The 24,100-nt window shown below is 42.2% G+C and overlaps 3 protein-coding genes, 1 long non-coding RNA gene and 1 other non-coding gene across 6 annotated transcripts in view; 2 read left to right on the forward strand and 3 right to left on the reverse strand.

Annotated features, from left to right (window-relative positions):
• The window catches only part of si:ch211-168d23.3 (BRD4-interacting chromatin-remodeling complex-associated protein), a 16,363-nt gene extending 15,776 nt beyond the window's left edge, over positions 1–587 (reverse strand). The window contains exon 1 of the mRNA XM_061063126.1: positions 489–587. The gene's annotated coding sequence lies outside the window, so the exon portion shown is untranslated. The remainder of the gene's footprint in view (positions 1–488) is intronic.
• Positions 588–2,372: 1,785 nt separating this feature from the next.
• LOC132993400 (enhancer of rudimentary homolog) lies at positions 2,373–7,269 on the reverse strand. Its single transcript, XM_061063224.1, has 4 exons — positions 7,120–7,269; positions 4,975–5,062; positions 4,664–4,784; positions 2,373–2,676 (listed from the first exon to the last, which is right to left on the reverse strand). The coding sequence occupies exons 1-4, from the start codon at positions 7,120–7,122 to the stop codon at positions 2,574–2,576; spliced, it is 315 nt and encodes a 104-aa protein (XP_060919207.1). The 5' UTR covers positions 7,123–7,269; the 3' UTR covers positions 2,373–2,573.
• On the reverse strand, positions 3,149–3,220 carry trnaa-ugc (transfer RNA alanine (anticodon UGC)). The gene has a single exon. It is a non-coding gene; the product is annotated as a tRNA-Ala (tRNA).
• A 1,023-nt stretch (positions 7,270–8,292) lies between the features above and the next one.
• LOC132993694 (uncharacterized) lies at positions 8,293–14,200 on the forward strand. 2 transcript variants are annotated; one of them, XR_009676502.1, is made up of 3 exons: positions 8,293–8,416; positions 10,757–10,842; positions 14,095–14,200. It is a non-coding gene; the product is annotated as an uncharacterized LOC132993694 (long non-coding RNA). The 2 variants fall into 2 exon arrangements; XR_009676501.1 differs by lacking the exon at positions 8,293–8,416 and adding an exon at positions 9,611–9,796.
• A 2-nt stretch (positions 14,201–14,202) lies between these two features.
• Positions 14,203–23,828, forward strand: psen1 (presenilin 1; the record flags this gene model as incomplete). Its single annotated transcript, XM_061063577.1, has 9 exons — positions 14,203–14,432; positions 15,398–15,539; positions 17,976–18,043; positions 18,152–18,372; positions 19,511–19,609; positions 19,760–19,852; positions 19,933–20,106; positions 21,615–21,727; positions 21,922–23,828. Coding segments are annotated over 9 exons (1,296 nt in total), but the record flags the coding sequence as incomplete, so codon positions are not given.
• Positions 23,829–24,100: the final 272 nt, after the last annotated feature.

Here is a 24,100-nt window from a genome sequence, read left to right on the forward strand (position 1 = left end):
AAAGAATTAGACAAACCTCCCTCTCCGGTCCTGATGCTGGCATATTCTTGTTTACAAGCAGAGAGCCGCATTAACAGCCTCCAGGTACCGCAGCGCCCAATGAAATCCACGCAAACGACCCTCATCTAAACCTGCAGATCCTCTCTCAACAACACGAGCACCGGGATGCGTTTGGAGGTTACGTAAGGTGAATGTGTGTTCATGTGAAATCAATGTCCCCCAAAACGTTACAGGATGGAGCCTCGGACGCTGCAGCTCGGGCTGCTGTTTTTCTACATTTTGGGGGGGGATTATTTTGTCTCCCTGAGTGGGACCCGCGGCAGCTGACGCCTGCTGTAAATCATATCGCGGTAACAAAAGATGCCGTGCGTTAAAACATCGTTTCCACGCAGCCAGCCGAGAGCTGTTCCCTCCACCACGAGCCGTCAGAGTAAAAATCCGCAAATGAGAAAACAACACAAGCAAGAGGAGGAGAGAAAAAAACTCACCCCTTCTTTGTGGTTTATTGTCCTGTCAAGCGGGCCTCTGCGCCATCGATTCTCACTCAGTGGTCTTTTCAGATGCTAAAAGGAGGAGAGAGGAGGGGAGGGAGGGAGGGAGGGGGAGGTGGAGGGGGTAGGGTAGGGTGGGATGGAGAAGGAGGTGGAGGAGGAGGAGGAGGAGGAGGAAGGGAGGGGGGGGGGGGGGGGGGGTACCGGGGTGGGTGTGAGAAACAGACAGGCAGAGCCGATCACAACACAAAAGGTGCAGAAAAAAACAGGAGCGAGAGGATCGAGCTTCAGTGTCCGCCTCCTGAGCTCCATCAGCCGGGGAGACGCTCCGCAGGTCCCCGGCGCGTCACCCTGGAGCTCCACAGATGTTCCTCTCACGTTTCATTGATTTTCTTTCGTTTTTTTAAGAGTCCAGAAACTGTAAAGACTTCCCCAGGGAGAGTAGTTTAATAAGAAATCAATAATCAAGATGATCTGATCACTGTGTTACTGCAAACTGAGGTCAAATGTAAGACTATGAAGCACATTTTAATAACTTTTATAAACTCTGGAAAAGGAAAGAGGAAGTAAATCAGAACAAATAGAGATTGATGCAGAAAACAAATAAGAGAAGAGAAAGGAATAGGAGGAAATGGAGATTGAAAAAGGAGGATAAGAACTTTAAAACTTTGTTCTTATTTGTAAATCTGCAAATCAAACTAACATCTCATGATTGTCTCTTTCAGCTCATCATCTCACTGATCCAAGGAGGAGGAAGTAAAGACAAAGGAGGAAAAGACAGCATGGAAAGGGAAAACAATCATCCTGACAGGCCAAAATAAAAAGATGAAAATTAGAAATGAGAGGACAACAAGTTTTATTTTGAAATCTTTTTCCCTCCAGGACAGTTTATTTTGAAAGTTCCTTTAACTTTTTTAATTCCCTGAAGTCCAGAAACTGTAAAGACTTCCCCAGGGAGAGTTGTTTAAAATAATCACTTCCAGTTTATCTGATCACTGAATTCTAACAAACTGAGGTCCAACACAACGTGAAAGAATGAGAATCAAACTTCAATAACACAGATACAGGAAAACAAATCGAGAAAAGATGGAGACGAAAGAAAAATCAATCATCTTTTTCTGCTGTTGAAATAGAAAAGTAATTTCCAGAGTTTCAGGACGTTTTGTTGTTTTACTCTGCTGGTAAAATGTCTCGTTCCCTCGACTCTTACAACCAGAGAAGTGAACAAACACTGATTTCCTCCTCGTCTCGGTTTCTGTGTTCTCTCCTCCTCTTGTTGTCTTTCATCATCTTCCTCCCTGTCCCCTCGTGGACGCTGTGCGGCTGACAGAAGGTAATTATTTGGGAGGATCTGCTTTGCACTGAAAAACGCTTTTTTTCTCCTTTTCACTCAAAACTGTAACAAACAAGCACATCTTCCAAAATAGATTTTCTTCTCTCTCTCTGCCGTAAAGGTCTCATATCCTCCTCTTCAGTTTAAATAAGTCTCAGAGCTCCTCAAAACGTGTGTGAAGTTTCTTGTTCTAAATCCACTCTGATCCTGTATTTGATCATGTCTATAAACCCCTCTATTTCAGCCCTGCTCAGAACAGGCTGTTTCTGTGCCTGTACCTTTAAATATGTAAATGAGCTGTATCTGACCACGCCCCCTCTCTGGAAGGGCTTGGATGTCTCGGTCTTTCTCACTCCATGTCCTATTGTTTACTGTGAGAAGGCAGACTCAGAGGGCAGAACAAACACCTAGCTGTGGGAGTGTCACCCACCTGGGGGAGGGGCTACTGCCCTTTGTGATGTCATGAAGGGAACATCTCCAAACGGCCTGTTTGAGCACACATTTTCTGAGAGGATGGACTTTTCACAACAAGAGTCAAAAGAGAAACGTGTTATTGAAAGAAAATCTTTTTAATAAGTCAAATACAAAACGCACCGCCCACCGTGAGAAAAAAACAAAAAAACAAAAAGGATCAAAACTTTGTTAAAAACTTCTCAGAACAGCTTCAAATCAATTCACACAAGTTACGGATAAGAAAAATCAACATTGACCCCCATCACCACCTCCTCCTCCTCCCCGCGCCCACCGCTTCACTTTCCCGCCTGCTGAGCCTGACGGCGAAGCAGCACGTAGATCTTCTCTTTGATCCAGTCCTTGTTGTACGGCTGGTACGTCTGTGTGTCGGCACGGTAACTGAAACAGAGACAACAATCAGGGTCAGACGGTGTGTAGACTCAGGAGGCTCCAACTCCTGACTCTGTGAGGGTTTTGTGTTAAAGGTCAGATATAGAGCGCCACAGGAATAATAATAATAATTTATACTTTATTGATCCCACGAGGGGAAATTTGTTTTTACACTCTGTCTAGTAAGCATGCTACACAAACATAGGCTGAAATACACACACATGCACAAACAGGATCCTGTGGACATGCACTAATGGGGGGGTCTCAGAGTGAGGGGGCTGCCCACAGCGGGCGCTCCTGAGCTGGTGGGGGGGGGGTTGGGTGCCTTGCTCAAGGGCACCTCGGCAGTGCTCAGGAAGTGGTCTGGCAGCTCTCCAGCTACCAGACCGATTTCCGGACTTGGTCTGTGCCGGGACTTGAACCGGTGACCCTCTGATTCCCAACCCAAGTCCCTACAGACTGAACTACTGCCGCCCAAACATGGAGATGCCAGGGATTGAACCCGGGGCCTCATACATGCAAAGCATGCGCTCTACCACTGAGCTACATCCCCCTATGATGTGATGAATGAGTCCTAAAACCAGGAAGTAAGTTAGCATCTGAGCGCCATGGGGTCTAACGTCTAAAAGTCAACGGGGATTTTGAATGTGTTTGTGGTTAGACTCCTGAAATAAGGTCTGTGGTTAACACAAGCTGAAGAGATGTTGGTGTTTTGTTAGACCACATAAACTACGTTAGGTAATACCTCCACTTGGGAAGTTTGAAGTTTTTACTCGTCTTTAAAAAGGCGGTTGCTAACAAGTGGCTAAATGTGACTACAGTGGTCGTCGGGGACATTAAACGTCATCACGCCGGACACAGAGGGCGGGAACTCTCTCACTAGTCGGAGATGTCTCCTGTAGGTTTAATCTTTAGGTTAAGGTGAATATTATGTTAGTGAACTATTTATTAAGCTACGTGGATTAGTTTATCGGAGATCGTCTTGAAGCTGAACGCTAGTGACGTCACAATCATCCGACCGTGGTGTAGTTAGCTTGTAGCATAACGTTAGCTTTTTACTTCTGTCGGCCGCATTAACGCTTCAAACATCATAAAAATGGTGTTCATCTGTGAAGATTATCCTGCTGAACAAAACGCCTACGCTTCAGAAACGTGTGTTTAACACAGAGATTATTTTCTGCAATGATCCAAAATCCAATGAAAACATCCCAGAGGAGGATTCTGGTTAGACGCCGTGGAGATGATACTTCAGGGTTGGCCTACAAAAATACGTCATATGGTTTGTTCTCTATTATCCTCCTCCCAACCACCTGGGGGAGGGGCTACTGCCCTTTGTGATGTCATGAAGGGAAAATCTCCAAACTGCCTGTTTGAGCACACATTTTCTGAAAAGTGGAGCAGGGAGAAGACGGAGAGGATGGACTTTTCTGTTGAACTACACGTTGATATAAAGGCAAATATTCTCATTATAGCGTCGTATAGAGGACTCTGTTGCTATGGCCGCTACTTCAACATCATTCCTTTTATATCACGTAAAGGAGACCCCCCCCCCTGTCTAACAGGTATAGTCTCCCCCTGTGAGGAGCATGTGTGAACAAACAGCAGTCTTCCTGAAATCGTCTCGATATTTTCAGGAGTGCAGATGTAAAGTCTAAACATGAAGTGTGGATTCTTCTGCTTCTATACAAAATATAGAAGCCCTAAGGGGGCAGTGGACTGATATCATTAAATCATTTAGTGCAATTACTTTCAGCTATTTTTGTCCCTATTGTGTAAACATTGTGTTCAATATTTTAAAATGTGAATCTTCTCGACTTTCTCCCAAACCGAGTCCCTGGAGGAGATTCTGTGATGCTTCAGAAATGATGTCTTAAGCAGAATGTAGCCTACGTTACTCATGTATTCTGTGTTGTTTTTCTACCCACAGCAGACTGTTTTACAACCACGACAACGACGTGAGTGACACAATGCTTTGAATAAATCAGACTAAACTTACACCAAGCAGCTGAGGTCGGCGAGGTCATCGATGAAGTCGAACAGCTGGCTGATGTCGTATGTGATTGAAGGACTGTTGGGGTTCATTCTCTTTAAATGCTCCTCGTACATTTTACACACACCTGGGAATCAAAAAGACAAAAGAATCACGACAGTATGAGGAGTGGTGGTCAGTAATTTATAACATTTACAACATTTTCTAATTAAATGATTGTTTCCTGCTGCTCTCTACAGAATATCTACATTTTTAATTCTGTCATGTTGACAGCTCAGATTGTAAGAGTCAAAGAAGAGAAGGCACAACGAGCTTACCTTCCATACACTCGTTGACAGACTCATAGTCAGCGTACGTCCTCCCCTCTGGCCTCTTGGTCGGCTGCACGAGCAGGATGGTGTGCGACTGAGAGACAAAACGTTAGAAGACGGTTAGCAGGTATTCACTTCTTACTTAAACTACCAACTTATCACTCAGTTAAATAAAGAAACATCAGCTGGTTACATGTTCAGATAAAAGTGCAAGTCAGTAAATATAAACTGAAGATGTGGAAGTTTCCTCAAACAAAGAATGAGATGAATCCATGCAGGAAGAGATTTGTGATTTAAATTCAAACTGATTTTTAATAAATGTAAATTCAGTAAATCAGGAAACATCTGTTCTTTAGTTGTGATTTATCTAATTTCTTCTTCCAGGAGGACTGTCACAGATGGATCTTTATTGGATGTGACAGCTGATGGGAGACGATTGGAGGAGAGAGTGAGGGTGGAATACAGCAGAGGGCTGGGATGGGACTTGAACCCAGGGCCTCTGCGGAGAAGCTTCTGTACGTACATGGGAATCACGCTCTAACCACTGAACTTTACCGTCACCTAGTGTTGTAGTGAAGACCAAACTAACCGAGACATGACAGAGACCAGAGTGCTCCGAGACCGAGACCATAAATATCTCTGAAGAATCCTCATCTTGTGTGCAGGCGGCGTGTCACTCACTCAGACTGTAACACCGGGAAGGTTGCGGCCGTAACCATGAAATAAAAATCAAATTATAAATGAATTGAAGTTATTAGTTCTTTTAGAACGAATAAGGACTTGGAAACATAGCCGATCACTCAGTGGTGGTCTTGATTTAAAATCCGGAGCCCGCCCAGTCTGAGACAAGGCCGAGTAAAAATGCTTTCAATTCCACATCGAGACCAAGACCTTCTAAAAGTGGCCTCGAGACCGGTCTTTCAAGTACTACAACACATCATTTTGAGTTAAAATCTGAATTTATCCTGATTTGTATTTTAAATTAATTTGGTTATAATGGGGGACAGATTTGGAGATGCTTGTTGAATAACTTGACGTGCTAAATATATTCAACAGATGTAGATTTAAAACGTTATCTTAGGTTTAAACACTTAAAATAATAATAATGTGTTTATTTGTGGTAAAGCATCTTTCACAGAGTTGTTATGATAACAATAAAAATCACAACAGATGAACAAAGACAGAAAATGACCTTAGAGATAAAGACTACATTACCCAAACAACCCGTCACTTTATGAAGTTATATCTGTCTTTATTTGACTCTCTCGTGTCTTCTGTCTCATTATTTATTCGCAGAGTTCATTTACATCTTCTGTTGATTCGCTCAGTTTTAAATCATGTTTCTGTGACAAGTTAAAGCTTATTAACTGCTCCTTGATTGTATAATGATGACATTTGTTACGTAAAAGTTTTATCTGAAATAAAGTATTCAAAAACGTTCAGGGGAAAATTGGCAGTACCTTTGTTACTAATATAATATTAGTCGAGATTTTATTATAATATTAGTCGGTTTTTTATATAATATTAATTGATATTTTAATATAATATTAATCGGTTTTTTATATAATATTAATCGATATTTTATTATAATATTGGTCGGTTTTTTATATAATATTAATCGATATTTTAATATAATATTAGTCGGTTTTTTATATAATATTAATCGATATTTTATTATAATATTGGTCGGTTTTTTATATAATATTAATCGATATTTTAATATAATATTAATCGATATTTTATTATAATATTGGTCGTTTTTTTATATAAAATTAGTCGATACTTTAATATAATATTAATCGATATTTTAATATAATATTAATCGATATTTTAATATAATATTAATCGATATTTTATTATAATATTAGTCGTTTTTTTAATATAATATTAATCGATATTTTAATATAATATTAATCGATATTTTAATATAATATTAGTCGATATTTTAATATAATATTAATCGGTGTTTTATAAACGTCCCCCACTCGCATGCTAACCTGATGCTAACATTAGCAAACAACTGGCAGCTACATAAAACGACTTCTCTGCTGAAATAACGAATTAAAAAGTTATCTACTTTAAACTGCTGTTGATTATCAACAAACATCGAATAAAAATAAACTCCAAGAATAAGTATCATGACGTACTAACCATGATTTTTGTTGTTTTCTTCGGTTTCGGTCGATTTTCTTCGGATCTTGCTTCTTCTTCTAGGATTAGCAGTTGCCTCTGACACCGGAAGAACAACTCTTCTTCTACTAATATATTTTTTTGGATAGTTGCGAACAGTGACTTCAGAGGTGCACACCGCCACCTACTGTCTCGGAGGAATCTGTTTTTTGGTTGTTTTTTTTACAACAAACTTTCAAATGCATTAATAAATTACATAATAGATTAAATAACACATTTCTTTTTATTCTGGCTTTTTCAACAAAATGTTATTACACTATAGGGAGATTTATTTCCATATTTTTATCGTTATTTAATGATGACTTTATTCTCATTCTATTACAACTTTAAATCATGTAATATTATTACTTTATTCTCATAATAATATTAATTTATTATCGAAATATTACAACAGTATTCTGATAATAAAACAACTTTAATCCTGTTATTCCTGTAATTTTGATAATCTATTATCGTAATATTAAAACTTAATTTCTTTAAATGTATGACGACTCTATTCCTGTAATATTACGACTGAATTCTAACCATTTTAGAATGATATTCTTATAATTTAATGACTTCATTCCTCTTATATACAAACATTTTTTATTGTTATATTTCTTCTTTCCTGTAATATGTTCTGTACATGATATATTAAGACTTATTTTCTCATAATATAAAGATTTTAATTCTCACAATATTACAATTTTATTCTTGTAACATGACGACTTTGTTTCTTTTAATTCACAACATTAATCTCATATAATTAGTACTCTATTCCACAATTATGATGTCTTCTTTCTGTAATTTAATTACTTTATTGTTTTTACATTACATATTTAATCCTTTGATAGTAAGACTTTATATCTGTAATTTAACTACTTGCTTTTCTTGATATTTTACTGATTTAATCCTTTAATATTATAACTTTATTTCTGTAATTTATTTATTTAATCTGAAATTATTTCTCTAATTTTACCACTTTATTCTCATTATCTTCTTCTTTAAGGCCCTAACACTCTGACAACACCACGCGGAAAGTATCTTTGTTGATTTAAGCCTCCAGAAAAGTGTTTTTACCGAAGAAAAAAAACAACAAATGGGAAATTCCCAACAACGTTCTGATCTTGAACGCACCCTGAGTGCGCACGAGAGCAGGAAGTAGTTTCCTGCAGCGGCCGGAAGCTGTGTGAGCAGACAGGAACAACAAAGAGGAGAAAGTGCCCGGGTTTTAAACACACCAGAACACCAAACCAAGAAATAAAAGGCGTTATTCACAGTAAGTAGACTTTCCTCCCCGTGAGGCTGATATCCAGGAGCTGTTCCACACTCAGCTGTGTCAGTTTTGTAGCGTTTTCTGCTCCGCGCCGTTATTACATTATTTGCTAGTTAGCATCTTTAGCCGCTAATGATAAAAAACCTCTATGAGTAATGAAAACACAATTAACGTTACAGAACACAGAAACTTAACTAAACTCAAAATGAAAACAGCTGTATGTGTTATTTACTCCTCATCATCACAATAAATAAGAGTTTTATATAAATTAAAGGTGTTCATTCAGAAACACGAGCAGACACATTTCTACTTTAATCAAAACGTGTTTTTAATAATATCTGAAGACTTCCTTTATTTAAACACTTTGAATGAACATTACTCACATTAAACATCTGTCCATAAGACAATTAATGAAGTAAAAATGATCGATGTTTGGATACAGCGTGTTTTTAATCAGTATTTTAATGAACATAGAGTCAAAACTTACAGGATCAACATGTGAGCTGTGTAGAGAGTGAGATGATAAAGTTACTATCTGATCATTAAGGAAACATGTTGAAGTGCAGCAGCCAGTATGTCCTCCTTCTAACTTTAGATTCTGCTCCTGAATGCTCTGGATTTGTTTGGACCTGAGAAGGTAGGAGGTTTTAAGACCCCCCCCCACACGGCCGTTTTGGACGCCCCTCTGTTTGTCAGATATGAGAGCAGTTATCAGGTCAACAGGTGTTGCAGTGATGGAAGCGGGCAAGAGAAGTGGTTCAGATAGAAGTGATTGTACCCGACCTAAAAAGCCTCTGCATGTTTCTAATAAGCTCCACGAGCAGAAACGTGCTCAAACTAGGATCAATATTGGAGATGCTTTTTGAAAAATGGAGAGAGGTTAGAACACAGAAAGGTTTACAGACCCATGCAGAGCTGGATAAACACTGAAGCTTCAGAGTCCACCACATGGTGACCTGTGAGAGCATGGACTCTAGAGAGGAGGGGGGGGGTCTCCATGCTGGAAATGCTGTCTCAGTCTAACTTTCAGTCAACCTAACGACAGGCTGAGAGCTGGAGCTGAGGCGGGTTTTAAACCTCCTGACAAACCGTTACACCGCGCCCGCCTGTCAGTCAGGTCAGCTACACGCCTTATTGTGAATAACTCTCACAATCTTGTCATTCATCAGATTACTCAACATTGGGTGTGTTCGATATAAAGTTCCTCCTTTCGTCCCGTTTTGATGCAGTCAGAAGAAGCTAAAGCAAACTATCAGCTGCTCAGATTAATCTGTAACAATTTAATGGAGAAAAACACTTTTTGGGGATTTATTTTGGATTTAAAAGAGACATGTTAACAAAGGTTTTCTCTAAAACAAGAAGAACAGCAGACAGACAGAAGCTGTGAGTTAAAGCTAAGATGCATTCTTTGTTTTTGTTAATTTATCGTAATTCATATCGTAATCCTCATATCGCGCCGGCCTCATGACACTGCTCTAATGTGCCTTGAAAGCGTTAATGGCTGCTGTAATCATTCCTCCTGCCCGCTCTGGCCGTGCAGTGATCTCATCCTGGTGATAAGTGAAAGCTGGGATTTCCACGGTCTTTGTTTTGTCCAGAAATAACGCAGCCGAAGCTGATATTAGTCCTCAACAGTGATGAATGGCTCTCATTGTTATTGTGTATTTTTTTTTCCTGCTTTGTGACACCATCTCCCTTCTGCTGCTCAAATAGAAAACACACTCAGACAGAATTTTATTCAAAGTACGGAGGAGTGGGGGTTTCAGCTCGATACAGCTAAAGGTGGACTGTATAGTCCTTCTGTTTCTGTAAAATAATATTCGCTTTGGCAGCACTTTGAATGTCATCATTCTCAGAACTGGTGAAATGTAAGCCGTGAATAATATCAGCTCATGCCGCCTGATGAAAACAGAGTGTAGAGTTATAATTCAGGTCACCCACCTCCGTGGCAGAAAGGTTTTTCATATATTCCCACTAACAAGTCACAGTTCTAAGAACCCTTTATTAAGTTAAAGGAGCAACATGTAAGATTTCTACTGAGCTAAATCACAATAAAAACATGCTGATATATCCTTAGAGGTGACAGCTGACTGCAGATTGTCGTCTTCTATGTTTATGATTTATTAAAACGTTAACACAGCTGTTCAGGGGGATCCTGTTAAATATGTTGTAGTTTATTTTTGGGCTTTTTAAACCGCGCTCAAGTGAGTTTCAGACAACAGAATGATTTTCATCCCTGACACAAACACGCTTGATATGATTGAACATTTTTATTTGTATGTGTCATCCCAATGTGGCGCTGTAAAACCCCGTCATATATCGCCTGTTGTTCTCTTTCCACAGGACAAAAGAATTTGGTGTGCATGTGAGGACAAGTGTCTGCGGAGCCAACCATGGCGAACAATGCGCAGGATATTGAAAACAGCATGGTGAGTATTACAGAAAGTGTTAACTGCTGTTTCTGTATCTCTGTCTGTGAGAGTGTTTCAGGTAATTATTACACAGAAGTTTCAGGATGTGAGCTTATTTAATCAGTAATGAAGTCTGTCTCTCTGTCGGTTTGATAACTAACTGGTTTCTCTCGACCTTTCATTCAATGATAAGACATTTATTGATGTCGTGAGCTGAAGGACGGAGTGTGAATCAGGAAGGTGGAAACATCAGGAGTGTAAACACCACAGTGCGGTCTGCGTTTGACTCTGTAAATAAGGGTGTGGTGTAGTGATGAAGTCAAAGTCCCTCTCTGCTGTCAGAGTCCACATAACAAACTTTAGCCTAGAGAAAAGGTTTGTTTACACCACACTGATCACGTCTGTCTTAAACAGCAGTTTAGGCAGGTTGGCATGATGTCAGTGGGATTATCAGACGAGTCACACAGATGAGCCCGAGCACGATGTGTTTACAGGACACATTCAGTCCATCCCTACAGTAAAGATGTTCCATACTTTAAAAACCAGACTTTTAAAACAATACAATCTGTTGTTTTTAAGTTATTTTTTGGGGCTATTTATGCCTCTATTGGATTGTACAGCTGAAGAAAGACAGGAAAATTATTGGCACATACTTATCATACTTATTTTATTTATAAGGCAATACATAAACCCCTCTATTTCAGCCCTGCTCAGAACAGGCTGTTTCTGTGTCTGTACTTTTAAATATGTAAATGAGCTGTGTCTGACCACGCCCCCTCTCTGGAAGGGCTTGGGTGTACTCTGTCTTTCTCGCTCCATGTCCTATTGTTTACGGTGAGAAGGCAGACTCAGAGGGCAGAACAAACACCTAGCTGTGGGAGTGTCACCCACCTGGGGGAGGGGCTACTGCCCTTTGTGATGTCATGAAGGGAACATCTCCAAACGGCCTGTTTGAGCACACATTTTCTGAAAAGTGGAGCAGGGAAAAGACGGAGAGGATGGACTTTTCTCATCATTGGGGCGTTTGTAGACGGACTAGAGACACATGTTAGAGTTAGAGGAACATGGGGAAGTGTGTTCAGCAGAATATGGGACCTTTAATAAAATATCAGAAGCTGCAGTCTTCACTCTGTCCCAGTCACTAAACATATTCTTGATATCTGTCCCCAAAGTACGACTGGTAACGTAAAAAAAGGGGAGTTCATGGTTTTCTGCCCCTGCTGGAGGATTTGTGTCTAGGGAAGCGGGTCTCTTTCAATCTTTTAAAAAAATAGTTTGAAGGTGTTTGAGGACGATGCATCACAGCCGCTGCAAGACGACTACAGCCTCTGTTCATGAGCCATACGCTCTAACCACAGAGCCAAACCCAGGCCCCCAATCTCTAATTTTTTGTTTGATAGTATCGTAAAGTACCAACATTTTAAAATACGACAGATCATCATATTTTTACCACAAGCTGCTGGCGTATTTATGAAGTTTAGACAGTTTGCAGGAGCTTGTCTGCAGTTGTTGGTAATTTAAAAAAAGAGCACATTTTGGATGCCTAGGACTCGGATTGTGACCCTAACGTAACACAACTACAACCAGAAATGTGTTGAGCTTGAATTCATCAAAGTCTTCAGTATCCCTCGTGCCCTTGGGAACAACCTGACCTTATTCCCAGCACTGAGAAACAATACGTCGTACCTCACGGGGAGGTCGTTCTGTACAGCAGGCTGTTAAAAAAGCGGTGGCAGCTTTCACTGTTCAGTCTCTGGAGGCTCGTCCTGTTTTCATTTCTGTGTATCTGCTGGTGAGACCCGGTGGTTGCTTCATCTCTGTGCTGCTGTCACATGTCTCGACTCGCCTTACAGTCGTTACTTCAGACAGTCTCCTTGATTTCCAGGATTATTTTGTTCTGATGGGAGATCTCCTCGGGGTGAGAGGGAAGGAAAACCAACACTGTTAGGGAGGAGTTGGTGTAACGAGCGCGAATGTGCTGATCTATCCCTGAAATGTAAACAGGGAGTGTCTGATAGGAGTCTGCATTGTTTGTTTTGCATTTAAAACAAAGAAAATTATAGAAATAGAGGCGTTTTCATTTGATTTATAGATATATGTGCATTTCTAGAAACTCCTCTGGTATCTCACATGGCCTCTGAAAGTAGAATTTATAGACAAATAAATTTAAATAAGAGGCAAACGGTGACCTACAAGGTCTCTGCTTTGAGTCTGTCAGTATCACAAACGTGAGTTCTCTTTACATGCAGGCTGCAGTTTGTGGCACCATCACCTTACGCAAACAGTTACAGCTTGCTTAATACTCATTACACGTCTGTTGCATGCTCACACAAGAGTCCTCGTCAGGCGTTTTTTTGTTTTGAGAGTTGCAGAGTTTGTGAAATTGGCTCTTGTCTTTGTCTGGGAACTACAGCTGCAGAAAATGTTTCATAATTCTTAAATACAATCAGAAGGAAACTTCTCCTACTAGTAATATTTCTTCACAATTTAGTTGGTTCCTGTTTCTAATTTTTCAGGATTTTCGTCTTTTTTTGTGTCACTATTGACAGTAAATAAAAAGTCTGTATTTAGACTGTTGGATTGACCAAATAAACAATTTAGAGACAACACTTTGGGCTCTTGAAAATTATGATGTGCACTTATCCCCTTTTCTTAAGATTTATTTTTGGGCGTTTTTTTGTGCCTTTATTGGAGAGACAGAACAGAGGGTAGAGTTGGAAATCAGGGAGAGAGAGAGTGGGGGTTGACATGCGTGAAATGAGCCACAGGTTGGATTTGAACCTGGGCCACCCACTTGGGGGACTACAGCCTCCATATATAACCACTGCGACACCAGCACCCCACTTATCCCCTTTTCATACTGATATTCTGAATAAGTTTATAGGGAACCACAGCTGTTAAAGCTTTGAAACACCTGAAAACTTCCTGAAGTTTCTGAGGTGAGCTGCACATGTGTGCAACACAAACAGCTGAATTCTTCACTCCAAATGGACCTGGAAGTTGTCCTGCCCCCTTGTGGATTTCAGGTGTGAAGTCAGGGTGAGCTGACGTGAGGATGCAGCAGGAAATATTCAGGAAAATTCGCCTTAAGTGGCTGGCGGCCGAGTTGCAGTTTGAGCATTTGACCGTCTTCAAAGACTGATGTATTAATAATTTATTTAACTAACTGACTAGTAATCCTGGTGTTGACTGGCCACACATAAACACATCCCATTGTTGCACATTAAACTGCACAACAAGTAAAATCTGATTCTCCTCCCTGACCTGCAGGAGACCAATGTGTCCCCTGAACCCACCCAGCAGCCACAGGAGCCTGGGGGAGTCAGGGCGCGGTCCAGAGGAGGTGATGGAGGAGGAGGGGGAGGGGGAAGTAATGGAGGAGGCGGGGGAGGTAATGGAAGCGGACCGGAGCAGAACGGACAGCCCCCTGCCGCCGCTCGGCCTCCTCGTGTGGTGGAGACTGAGGAGGACGAAGACGAAGAGCTGACTCTTAAATACGGGGCCAAGCACGTCATCATGCTGTTTGTTCCTGTGACCCTCTGCATGGTGGTTGTCGTGGCGACCATTAAATCGGTCAGCTTCTACACTCAGAACGACGGGCAAAGATTGTGAGTATTAAAACTATGATTGAATATAAAAGTTTGTTGCAGCCACAGATTCAAATCCAACTCTCACTTTTTGTCTGGTGTTTGAATGAAATGTAATACAGCTGCTTGGCCACTAGGGGGGGTTAGTGCAATGTGCATCACTCCTACACGGTTTGAAAACCAAGACAGTTCTGTAATTAAATAAGATAATTTAGATCTGGACACATTATCAACATAACATTTTAGATCTTAAAGGTCCAATCAGTGAGATGTGTAGAGAGTGAAATGATAAAGGTATCTTACTATCTGATCATTAAGGAAACATGTTGAAGTGCTGGCTTCTCTGACAACAATGCAGCAGCCAGTATGTCCTCCTTCTAACTTTAGATTCTGCTCCTGAATGCTCTGGATTTGTTTGGACCAGAGAAGGTAGGAGGTTTTAAGCCCCTCCCCCACACGGCCGTTTTGGATGAGGTTTGCCAGATATGAGAGCAGTTATCAGGTCAACAGGTGTTGCAGCGATGGAAGCGGGCAAGAGAAGTGGTTCAGATAGAAGTGATTGTACCCGACCTAAAAAGCCTCTGCATGTTTCTAATAAGCTCCACGAGCAGAAACGTGCTCAAACTAGGATCAATATTGGAGATGCTTTTGAAAAATGGAGAGAGGTTAGAACACAGAAAGGTTTACAGACCCATGCAGAGCTGGATAAACACTGAAGCTTCAGAGTCCACCACATGGTGACCTGTGTGAGCATGGACTCTAGAGAGGAGGGGGGGGAGACAGCTCTCTATGATGTTTAGAATTTAGACTGCAGTACCCATTGTAAACACTAGGGGTCAGAGTTACATACTGCTCACAAAGAAGAATGAAACTAATCTCTCGGTTGTAGTGAGTGAGGTTGATTAAAAGCTACATTTTTATTACGGTTCATAACAGACTTTGCTCTTTCATTGATGTGCGTCTTTGATATCCCTCCCCCCCTTCAGGATCTACACACCGTTCCCTGAGGACACGGACACAGTAGGACAAAGAGCCGTCAACTCCATCCTGAACGCCACCATCATGATCACTGTGATCATCGTCATGACCCTGGTGCTGGTGCTGTTGTACAAGTACCGCTGCTACAAGGTAAACGACAAAAACCATGTTGCACTGAATTTGTACTTGATTGCTCTTCTAACCCTGCGTTGCGTTCAGAACACGCTGTGTCATACTTGGAGTTGAAGTGGACTCGGTGTACTAATAGTTTTCACAGGGACGTTTCAACTTGCCGTACAAAGAGGTGTACCGTCTATTTAATCGGCTTCATTCCATTAATGTTTGCCAACTCCTGTTCTTCTGTCTGCGTGCTGGCACAATCAAATGGCTTCCAGGGAAATGATATAAAAGAGCCATCACTGATGTTGTTTATTCCTCCGGAGGATTCTTCTGCTCAGACCGGGAAAAATGAAGAAAAACATCTGTAAACATACTCTGACCTGAGTGTAGGTTAAATGCTGATACATGTAAAGGCTTTAAATAGCAAATTATTGAGACCCCAAATTTGTTAAAGTGTGTTAAAAATCAAAGAATGTAATTTCTAGTTTCCCTGTTTGTGCACTCCTGTTGTAAAGCCTCAAGTTTCTGCACGTCGCCCGTTGTTGTCTCGGTTTTTTGCAACCAAAAGAATTGACTTTTCTTCAGGCCGGGAGTGATCAGCTGGAAAGGCGAAGGATAAGCAAGTTAAACATAATCAAATTTAGACATTAGTCGCTGAGGCTAATTCATTGTCTCAGAATTAGCCGGTTAACGAGCTAAGAAGGCGAGCAGAGACGTTAAAACCTGTCTAGTCGTTCTTACAACCTCACTAGAACTCACGGCTAACCATAATGGCAAAGTGTTTTCTCACACCGCCATGATAACCACTCACAGGGCGCAAAAATGAAGCATCTTCTCACTGCTACCCCACCTCTGACAACACATCAGTCGCTTCATCTGGTTCCTCGTTTTCTTAGAATCTCTTCAGGTCCATCGATCCTAAAACTCAAAGTGACTCCAACTGTTGAACTTTCCATTTTTCCATGAGGAAAGAAAATAAAGTAAAGAATAAAGAGATACAAAAAAGAGGAGCCACTTTGCTTTTAACAACACTTTCTTCCTTCCTCCATGTAGCCGTATGACAAAAACACCATAGGACAGACCTCTTAAAAATAAAAATAAGAGTTACATTCAGACAGAACAAGTGAAAGGAAACAGAGACATTAAGATGAGCTGTTGAAAGCAGCTCTGGAAAGGTGTGTTTTGATCAGGGATTTGAGTCATGGCAGGTCGTGAGAGTAACAGATGTGTTTGAGGAGAGAGATCCTGAGGGGGAGGGGGAGGGGGGGGCTGCAGTGGATCTTTGTACGGTCTGCAAGGACAATAAAGACAAATGTTTGTTTCCAATATTTGCTTCAAAGATTTCTGAAAAGGGACCAAAAAGTGTGACAGACTCAGCTGACAGCTACCACAAAGTTTATGCATAAATTAAAGTGTTATAATATATAATTTAAAAAGCATGAGTTATAAACAACTCTGGGGGAAAAAAGAGACCAAAACCATTTTTGATTCAGGCTGTAAACACGTCTGTTCTCACACTCATTTAGACAGAAAGACGCCTAAAACAAACACACCCTGTAAAAACGAAGCCTCGCAGAATCTGAAGGATTTCAACCTTTACTAAAATCTTTATTTCAGATTCTCTGTGGCCGAACGAGACGTGAAACTTAAAAATATGTGAAAGCTTAATCCCTATGCATCCTGATCTAAATGGGTTAAAGTTATCATTTAAAACATGGGGGTCAATCGGGAATTACTCTCGTTTTGAGCGAGCCTCTAGTGGCCGCTCGAGGAACTGCAGTTTTTGGCACTTCTGTATTTTCACACATTCACTCCTAAAAAGTATTGAAACTTTTCAGACAGCTTGCCCCAAGTGTTTCTGAGTTTCTTATTCACATGTTTGTTCCTCCCTCATCCCCTAAACATCTTCAGGGAACATAATAGTCCCTCACAGCGTGGAGTTTTCCCTGTTCGACGGGAGGGGGGATATCCAAGATGGCGCTACAATGACCGTTTTGTTTTTTTTAATCAGTGCTACATGCAATTCAATGTATTCACAGCATCGACACATGAGTGTTAAGGAGCAAACTGGTGAGCAGGAAAGAGTATAAAGCTGCTGGTCGTGTGATACAAACTACATCCTCCTCGTCTGCTCGCTTGCTCGCTGTGAATTTGACCTGCTGTGTTCTCACATGGCTCACCCGACTTCATGCATAACTTTTACCAGCCGGCTGGCAAAGGAAAGTCGAGGTTAAAAATTCAGCAGTTCAGCAGTTTTGTGCAAGTGTGAAAACATCATAGGACAGCCGAGTCAGCAGACTGAGCACATGGATTTTGATATCGTCCATACTTTAACCTCTGCCAGGGCGGGGTCGCTACCTTTGTTTTGACCGCACCCTACCGAGCAAACTCTTGCAGCAAGTTCTGTTTTCTGATGACGGTGCTGTACATTTAAATCCCATGACTCTTAAATCTTCTCTTTCACAGGTGATCCAAGGCTGGCTCTTCCTCTCCTCCCTCCTGCTGCTCTTCTTCTTCTCCTACATCTACCTCAAGTAAGCCCTCTTAAAAAAAACCAGTCTCCAAGTTTCCCACGCTCATAAATGTCAAGGTGGATGGAGTCTTTCCAGGTGTGTCTGTGATACTTCTGCTCCGTCCAACAGGGAGGTTTTCAAGACCTACAATGTGGCCATGGACTACTTCACCCTGGCGGTAATCATTTGGAACTTCGGAGTGGTGGGCATGATGTGTATTCACTGGAAAGGACCTCTGCGGCTCCAGCAGGCCTACCTCATCATGATCAGCGCCCTCATGGCTCTAGTTTTCATCAAGTACCTGCCAGAGTGGACCGCCTGGCTCATTTTAGCCGTCATCTCTGTCTACGGTAAATCCCCTCTCTCTCTTTTTTGCTCTGTGGACTTTTAAGGAAGCAACCCCGAAGAGGTTGTGTTGTTCAAACATCTGGTTCCTTTTAGCGTTAAAGAAGAAAGATAAAAATAAAGAATGTTTAACCTTCTTTGAAGCTGAAACACAAGATGGAAAGTGTGTTACTTGAGAATCAAATGTCTCTCATGATTTGTTGTGATGTCACTTGCTCTTTCTGACTGTGCCAAAAGAAGCAGAAGGAAGGATGTTTTTCTTGATTTCTCAAACGCTTCCAGTAAATGTCGGTTTAAATACGGATCTCTGAGAAACAGGAAGACGAGAGAGGTCGGGTTAAGGCCGATTATAAATGTTTTAAAGGAGCAGTATTTAACTCTGACACCTAGTGTTTAAAATGGGTACTGCAGTCTAAATTCTAAACATCATAGAGAGCTGTCTCCCCCCCCCCTCCTCCTCTCTAGAGTCCATGCTCACACAGGTCACCATGTGGTGGACTCTGAAGCTTCAGTGTTTATCCAGCTCTGCATGGGTCTGTAAACCTTTCTGTGTTCTAACCTCTCTCCATTTTTCAAAAGCATCTCCAATATTGATCCTAGTTTGAGCACGTTTCTGCTCGTGGAGCTTATTAGAAACATGCAGAGGCTTTTTAGGTCGGGTACAATCACTTCTATCTGAACCACTTCTCTTGCCCACTTCCATCGCTGCAACACCTGTTGACCTGATAACTGCTCTCATATCTGGCAAACCGAGGGGCGTCCAAAACAGCCGTGTGGGGGGGTCGCCTTAAAAGCGCCTACCTTCTCTGGTCCAAACAAATCCAGAGCATTCAGGATCAGAATCTAAAGTTAGAAGGAGGACATACTGGCTGCTGCATTGTTGTCAGAGAAGCCAGCACTTCAACATAGCGTTTAGCACTGATGATTAAATGAATGTGGCCTGCTTGACTTTGCCCGTCCCTGATCTGGAGTGTTTATTTTGTCTGTCCTCTAAATGTTTTTTATTGTAAACAAACGTCTCGTCTGACTCTCTCCTCTATCAGAGCCAGCTGTTGTTATCACAGACGTCGTGTCAGGGAGCTGTTTTCTGTTTGCTGTCTAACATCTGTCGTCTGGTCTCTTTCTTCTTCTTCTTTCTCTCAGATCTGTTAGCCGTGCTCTGTCCCAAAGGGCCGCTGAGGATCCTGGTGGAGACGGCTCAGGAGAGGAATGAACCCATCTTTCCAGCGCTCATCTACTCCTGTAAGACAGAAACCAGAAATACATATTGTTTAAACGTTGATAGATTCAGGGTCCCTCAGCGCCATGGGGCCGTGCAATATGTCACACCTGCAGGAAGCTCATGAAACATTCTGTTTTTTCACAAGTCTGCATGTTTTAATTCCTCTCCAGCTACGATGGTGTGGCTCGTCAACATGGCCGACACGGAGTGGCCCAAGAGGAACTCGACAGAAGCAGCAACAGCTCAGCAAGAGGCCCCCGAAGGTGAGCGAGGTGGATGTTTACTTTCCAATCAGCGTGTGTTATGTTCATTGTTTAGTCTGACTGGTGTCACTCGTCTGCAGGCGTCGCGACCCCGGCTCCCTCCGTTCTGTCACAGGACGACGGAGGTTTCAACCCCTCCTGGGTCAACCAGCAGCAGCACCAGCTGGGGCCGATCCAGTCCACCGAGGACACCAGGCGGGAGATCCAGCAGATGCCGTCAGCTCGTCCTCCTGTTGATGACGACGACGAGGAGAGTGAGTGATCGCTGCAGGATGTTTTAACATATGTGTCACATTTATCTCTGCGGGCGCCATGCTTTAAACAAGGTAGCTGTGATGGAAGTTTTTGTTGTCAGTGAAGCTTCAGTGTCCGGCATGGCCTCTGCTTTAATGAGTCTCTGGTTTAAAGTAATGATGCATGAAGAGGCATCAGATTTCATTAACTCTGGGAAATTTAATTCAACCTCTGAAGTAGTTAGATCACCTCCAACGACAGCAGCTCTTAAAAACATCATCATGTCTCTCTTAACAGCAACACGAGAGAGCAAAGGAGGGACGGTTAATTATTTATCAAAGCGCTTCATGATGATTTATTTAACAGCCTGGAGCAGAAGACACCTACCTCTCTCTCTGAATGAAGGTTTTTATTATCATTTAAGCCTCCATTTTGTGTCATCAAAGTGTTGTATGGATGCAGTTTCATCTAAACTTGATTCCTAAGTAATAAGTCAAAGCAGTGAATAAATATTCATTTGATCAAAAGGAAACTGCAGAGTCTCTGGAGGTCTGTCCCTATTCACAACGGGATCTGTTATTCAAGAGTGTTCCTGTATTTTTAAACTTAGACCGAAATCATTACATATGAATGAAACCTTTTATTGCCCCTAGGGGAATTTGCCTTGCCAAGAGAGCATAAAAATAAAAACACAATACAAACAAACATTTACAGGACAGCACATAAAAAACACACTAAAGCATCACATGATTCAATTGAGGGATTTTAGCAAGTTAAATAAAGTGCAGAGTGCCGAGTTCGTCCTGTATGATCAGTTCTTATTAAGCAGCTGAATACTGCGCGGTACAAAGGATGTAACGCCTCTTTTAGTCCTCATCCTGGGCGTTCTGTACCTGCGCCCTGAATTCAAGAGTTCATACTCTGACCAAAGGGGGTGCAGAGGATCATCACATCTCAAAGTCAAACTGTGACAAATTGAAGTATCAACAACAACCTTTAGACTGTTGTTGACTGTTTGTCCACATGTCTCTTTATTCTCTGTTGTCTTGTTTCTGTGTTGGAGAGAAACGCCAGCCGATTATTATTCCACCATTAAATAACAAACTGCATCATGATGATTTTAGATTTCCCCCCGCGCCCTAATATAACACTCTGTAATTCAGACACTCTGATTGTCTCGACTGCCTCCTCCTCACTGTGTAATCATCATCATCTTTCAGTTCCTCCTCAGCGACACTTAACTTTTTGGGAAAGATTTCATGCGTTCCTCTTCCTGAGTGTGAATTCCCCTCCGCTTTTTAGTCGGAGCAGATTAGGAAGCGATTATTCACGGCAATTGCTAGGTTTCATGTCCGTACTATTTGGGTGCCCGCGCTCTGCACCTAACCTAAAGCTTGGGTAAATAACGGGTCTGAGCTCTTGTTTGTACAGTAATTACAGTCGAGGAATGATTCCTATGGGGGGGGGAGAGGGTGCGGCGCTGAAGCGGATCTCCACCCTGAGTGTGGTGTTCTTCTGTGTTTTTCAGGGGGCGTGAAGCTGGGACTCGGAGACTTCATCTTCTACAGCATGCTGGTGGGGAAGGCCTCGGCCAGCGGCGACTGGAACACCACGCTCGCCTGCTTCGTTGCCATCCTCATTGTGAGTGACCACAAGCTGCTTATTTTTGTGTCGGGGCTCGAAATCACCGCAACCTCGTCTGTTTCCCTCAGCACGATATGAAACCAAACGTTATGTCGACCACTTGATTATATAACCTGTGGTGTTTTTCTACCCCTGACTGAGCTCGTGTTGTTTGGTACACTAATCACTCAAAGTGCTGTTTGCTTCCACAGGGCCTGTGTCTGACCCTTCTCCTCCTCGCCATCTTCAAGAAGGCGCTCCCCGCTCTGCCCATCTCCATCTTCTTCGGCCTCGTCTTCTACTTCGCCACGGACAACTTGGTGCAGCCCTTCATGGACAGGCTGGCGCTCCACCAGTTCTACATTTAGCAGGACGCTGCCCTGGTAACTCTCACCCACATAGCCCTCCGGCCAACAACACGACCACGGCGGTCCCTTCACAGCCGGGGAACAAAAGGGGCGATGCGGGGCCTCTCCCGCCCCCACATCCCCTTCCTAAAGAACTCATGATGACGGGACACAAGTTGTTTTTGTTCAGCCTTTTTTTTCCCCCGGCGCCAAGGGAGGGTTTCCCCCTTACGACAGCAGCTGTTCTTATATATTTTATTTGCGTTTTAAACCAAGAAGTGACATTTTCCCCGCTCAACTCGGGGGGGGGCTCATCTTCAAAATTGCCGATCAGCGGCCGGTCTCAGGCTCAATCCAAACGACGAGAAGTCAGCGGGAATCTTTTTATTTCAACAGGGAAGCTCGTCTGCTCCTTGTTTTTCTCCGCAGCGCCCTGCTTCACATTCATACCGGGGAAGCTTCCCGCAGTCTTCTCCAGCTCGGGCTGTACAGCCGGTGCCTTGCTCAGGGACACCTCGGCGGAAGCTGTTGAGCAACAGGAGATGATTTCTTTAAATCTCCCACTCCGAAGACTTTCATTTTCATTTTTACAACCACTGCACCCCCCCAAACTAAAAACCGAGAGTTGAAAGCCTTCACTGCTCTAAAGGACACTGTAAGATGATTCTGATAATAGATGTGTAGTTTGATTGTGTTTGACCTGTCAGTCACCAGACGTGCTTTTCTCACTGCTGTCAAAAAAAATGAAGACGTGTTTTTTCCCCCCACCTTAAGACACATGAAACCAGCGCTCTGAGACTGGAGCGATTTAACACCACCCCCCCCCCCCCCCAAAAAAAAAAATGTTCTCACGATCAGAAATGTGGAAAGATTTACGTCTCTGGAGTAAAATATGAGTGTTATTGTGACGCTGACTCATCAGAGATTTCACACATTATCTTGTATTTTAACCCAAAGGCATGTTTGAACACACAGCGTGCAGAGGGAGAAAAGTTCACACACACACACACACACACACACACACACACACCTGAGACTTGCCTGCCGTGTCAGCCGTGTACTGTCAGCCACTGAGCAGTTCTGCTGGAGCAGTCGGAGGTTCAGTGCCTTGCTCAAGGGCATTTTTAGTCGTCGTCGTCGTCGTCGTCCTTATCGTGTGACAGAAATGTGCTTTTCATTTTTCTTCCCGCACTGTGTTGTTGTTTTTTTTACGACCTTCTCCTACAGGGATTGTAACCATGTGATCATCTGGTCACAAACTCTGAACCTTTAGGCTACAGCCGCCCTCATGACGCTTGCCTGGTGCTGTCTGGAACTATGCTACATCAAACCTGAAAAACGATTTCCACTACACACAGATACTCGTTTTTTCCTTTTTCGAGATATGCATACGATAAACTTTGTACTTTTTGAAACATGGTGGTAAATGTTTGACGGGGGTTTCTACACGGATCAGAAAAAATCATCTTTGACAGAAATGCTGTCTAAGTTTAGAATAAGGAATAAAAACTCTGAGTTGTGATGAATGTAGCTGAAGTTCAATTTGATCCTGAAGACAGATCGAGCTTTATTTGCCTAACTGCGTTTGAATCAAGTTAAAAACAAACCAAAACGCTTCAATGAGGTTTAAAATAACAGTTTTGTTTCTGTGAGAAAAGATAAGTGTAAGAACCCAAACTCTCTGGCTTCTCGTTCATGTTTGATCGATGGGGGGAGGAGCTGCACTGATTGCTCTTTGGTTGTAGTTGCACTCGAGGTTAACACTCGCAGAGGAAACAAAGTGGGAACAATATGGTAACAATTGTTCTGAGTATTTTTTCTTTTTCCTTCCCTCCTTAATTTTTGGGGAATATGTTGGGTGATTGGCTTTTTTTTTCTGTCCTTCACTTGCATTTGTGTGTTTATGCAATTCAGATTTTGTTTTTTTAATAAATAATGAAACTCAAAATTCTTTCTGTGCAAATTCTCAAGTGTCTCTTTATTTCCTTTCAGCCGTGGTGTCCCGCTTTAGAGTTTTACATAATATGGGAGCGTCTGGTACAAG

This window comes from Labrus mixtus, chromosome 18 (genome assembly GCF_963584025.1).
Source record: "Labrus mixtus chromosome 18, fLabMix1.1, whole genome shotgun sequence".
NCBI classification, from domain to species: domain Eukaryota; kingdom Metazoa; phylum Chordata; class Actinopteri; order Labriformes; family Labridae; genus Labrus; species Labrus mixtus.

Coding starts and splice junctions, on each gene's coding strand:
- LOC132993400 (XM_061063224.1), bottom strand. Junction 4,785..4,974: donor TGTCAACGAGTGTATGGAAG/GTAAGCTCGTTG, acceptor TTTGATTCCCAG/GTGTGTGTAAAATGTACGAG. Junction 2,677..4,663: donor GCCGACCTCAGCTGCTTGGT/GTAAGTTTAGTC, acceptor TCTCTGTTTCAG/TTACCGTGCCGACACACAGA.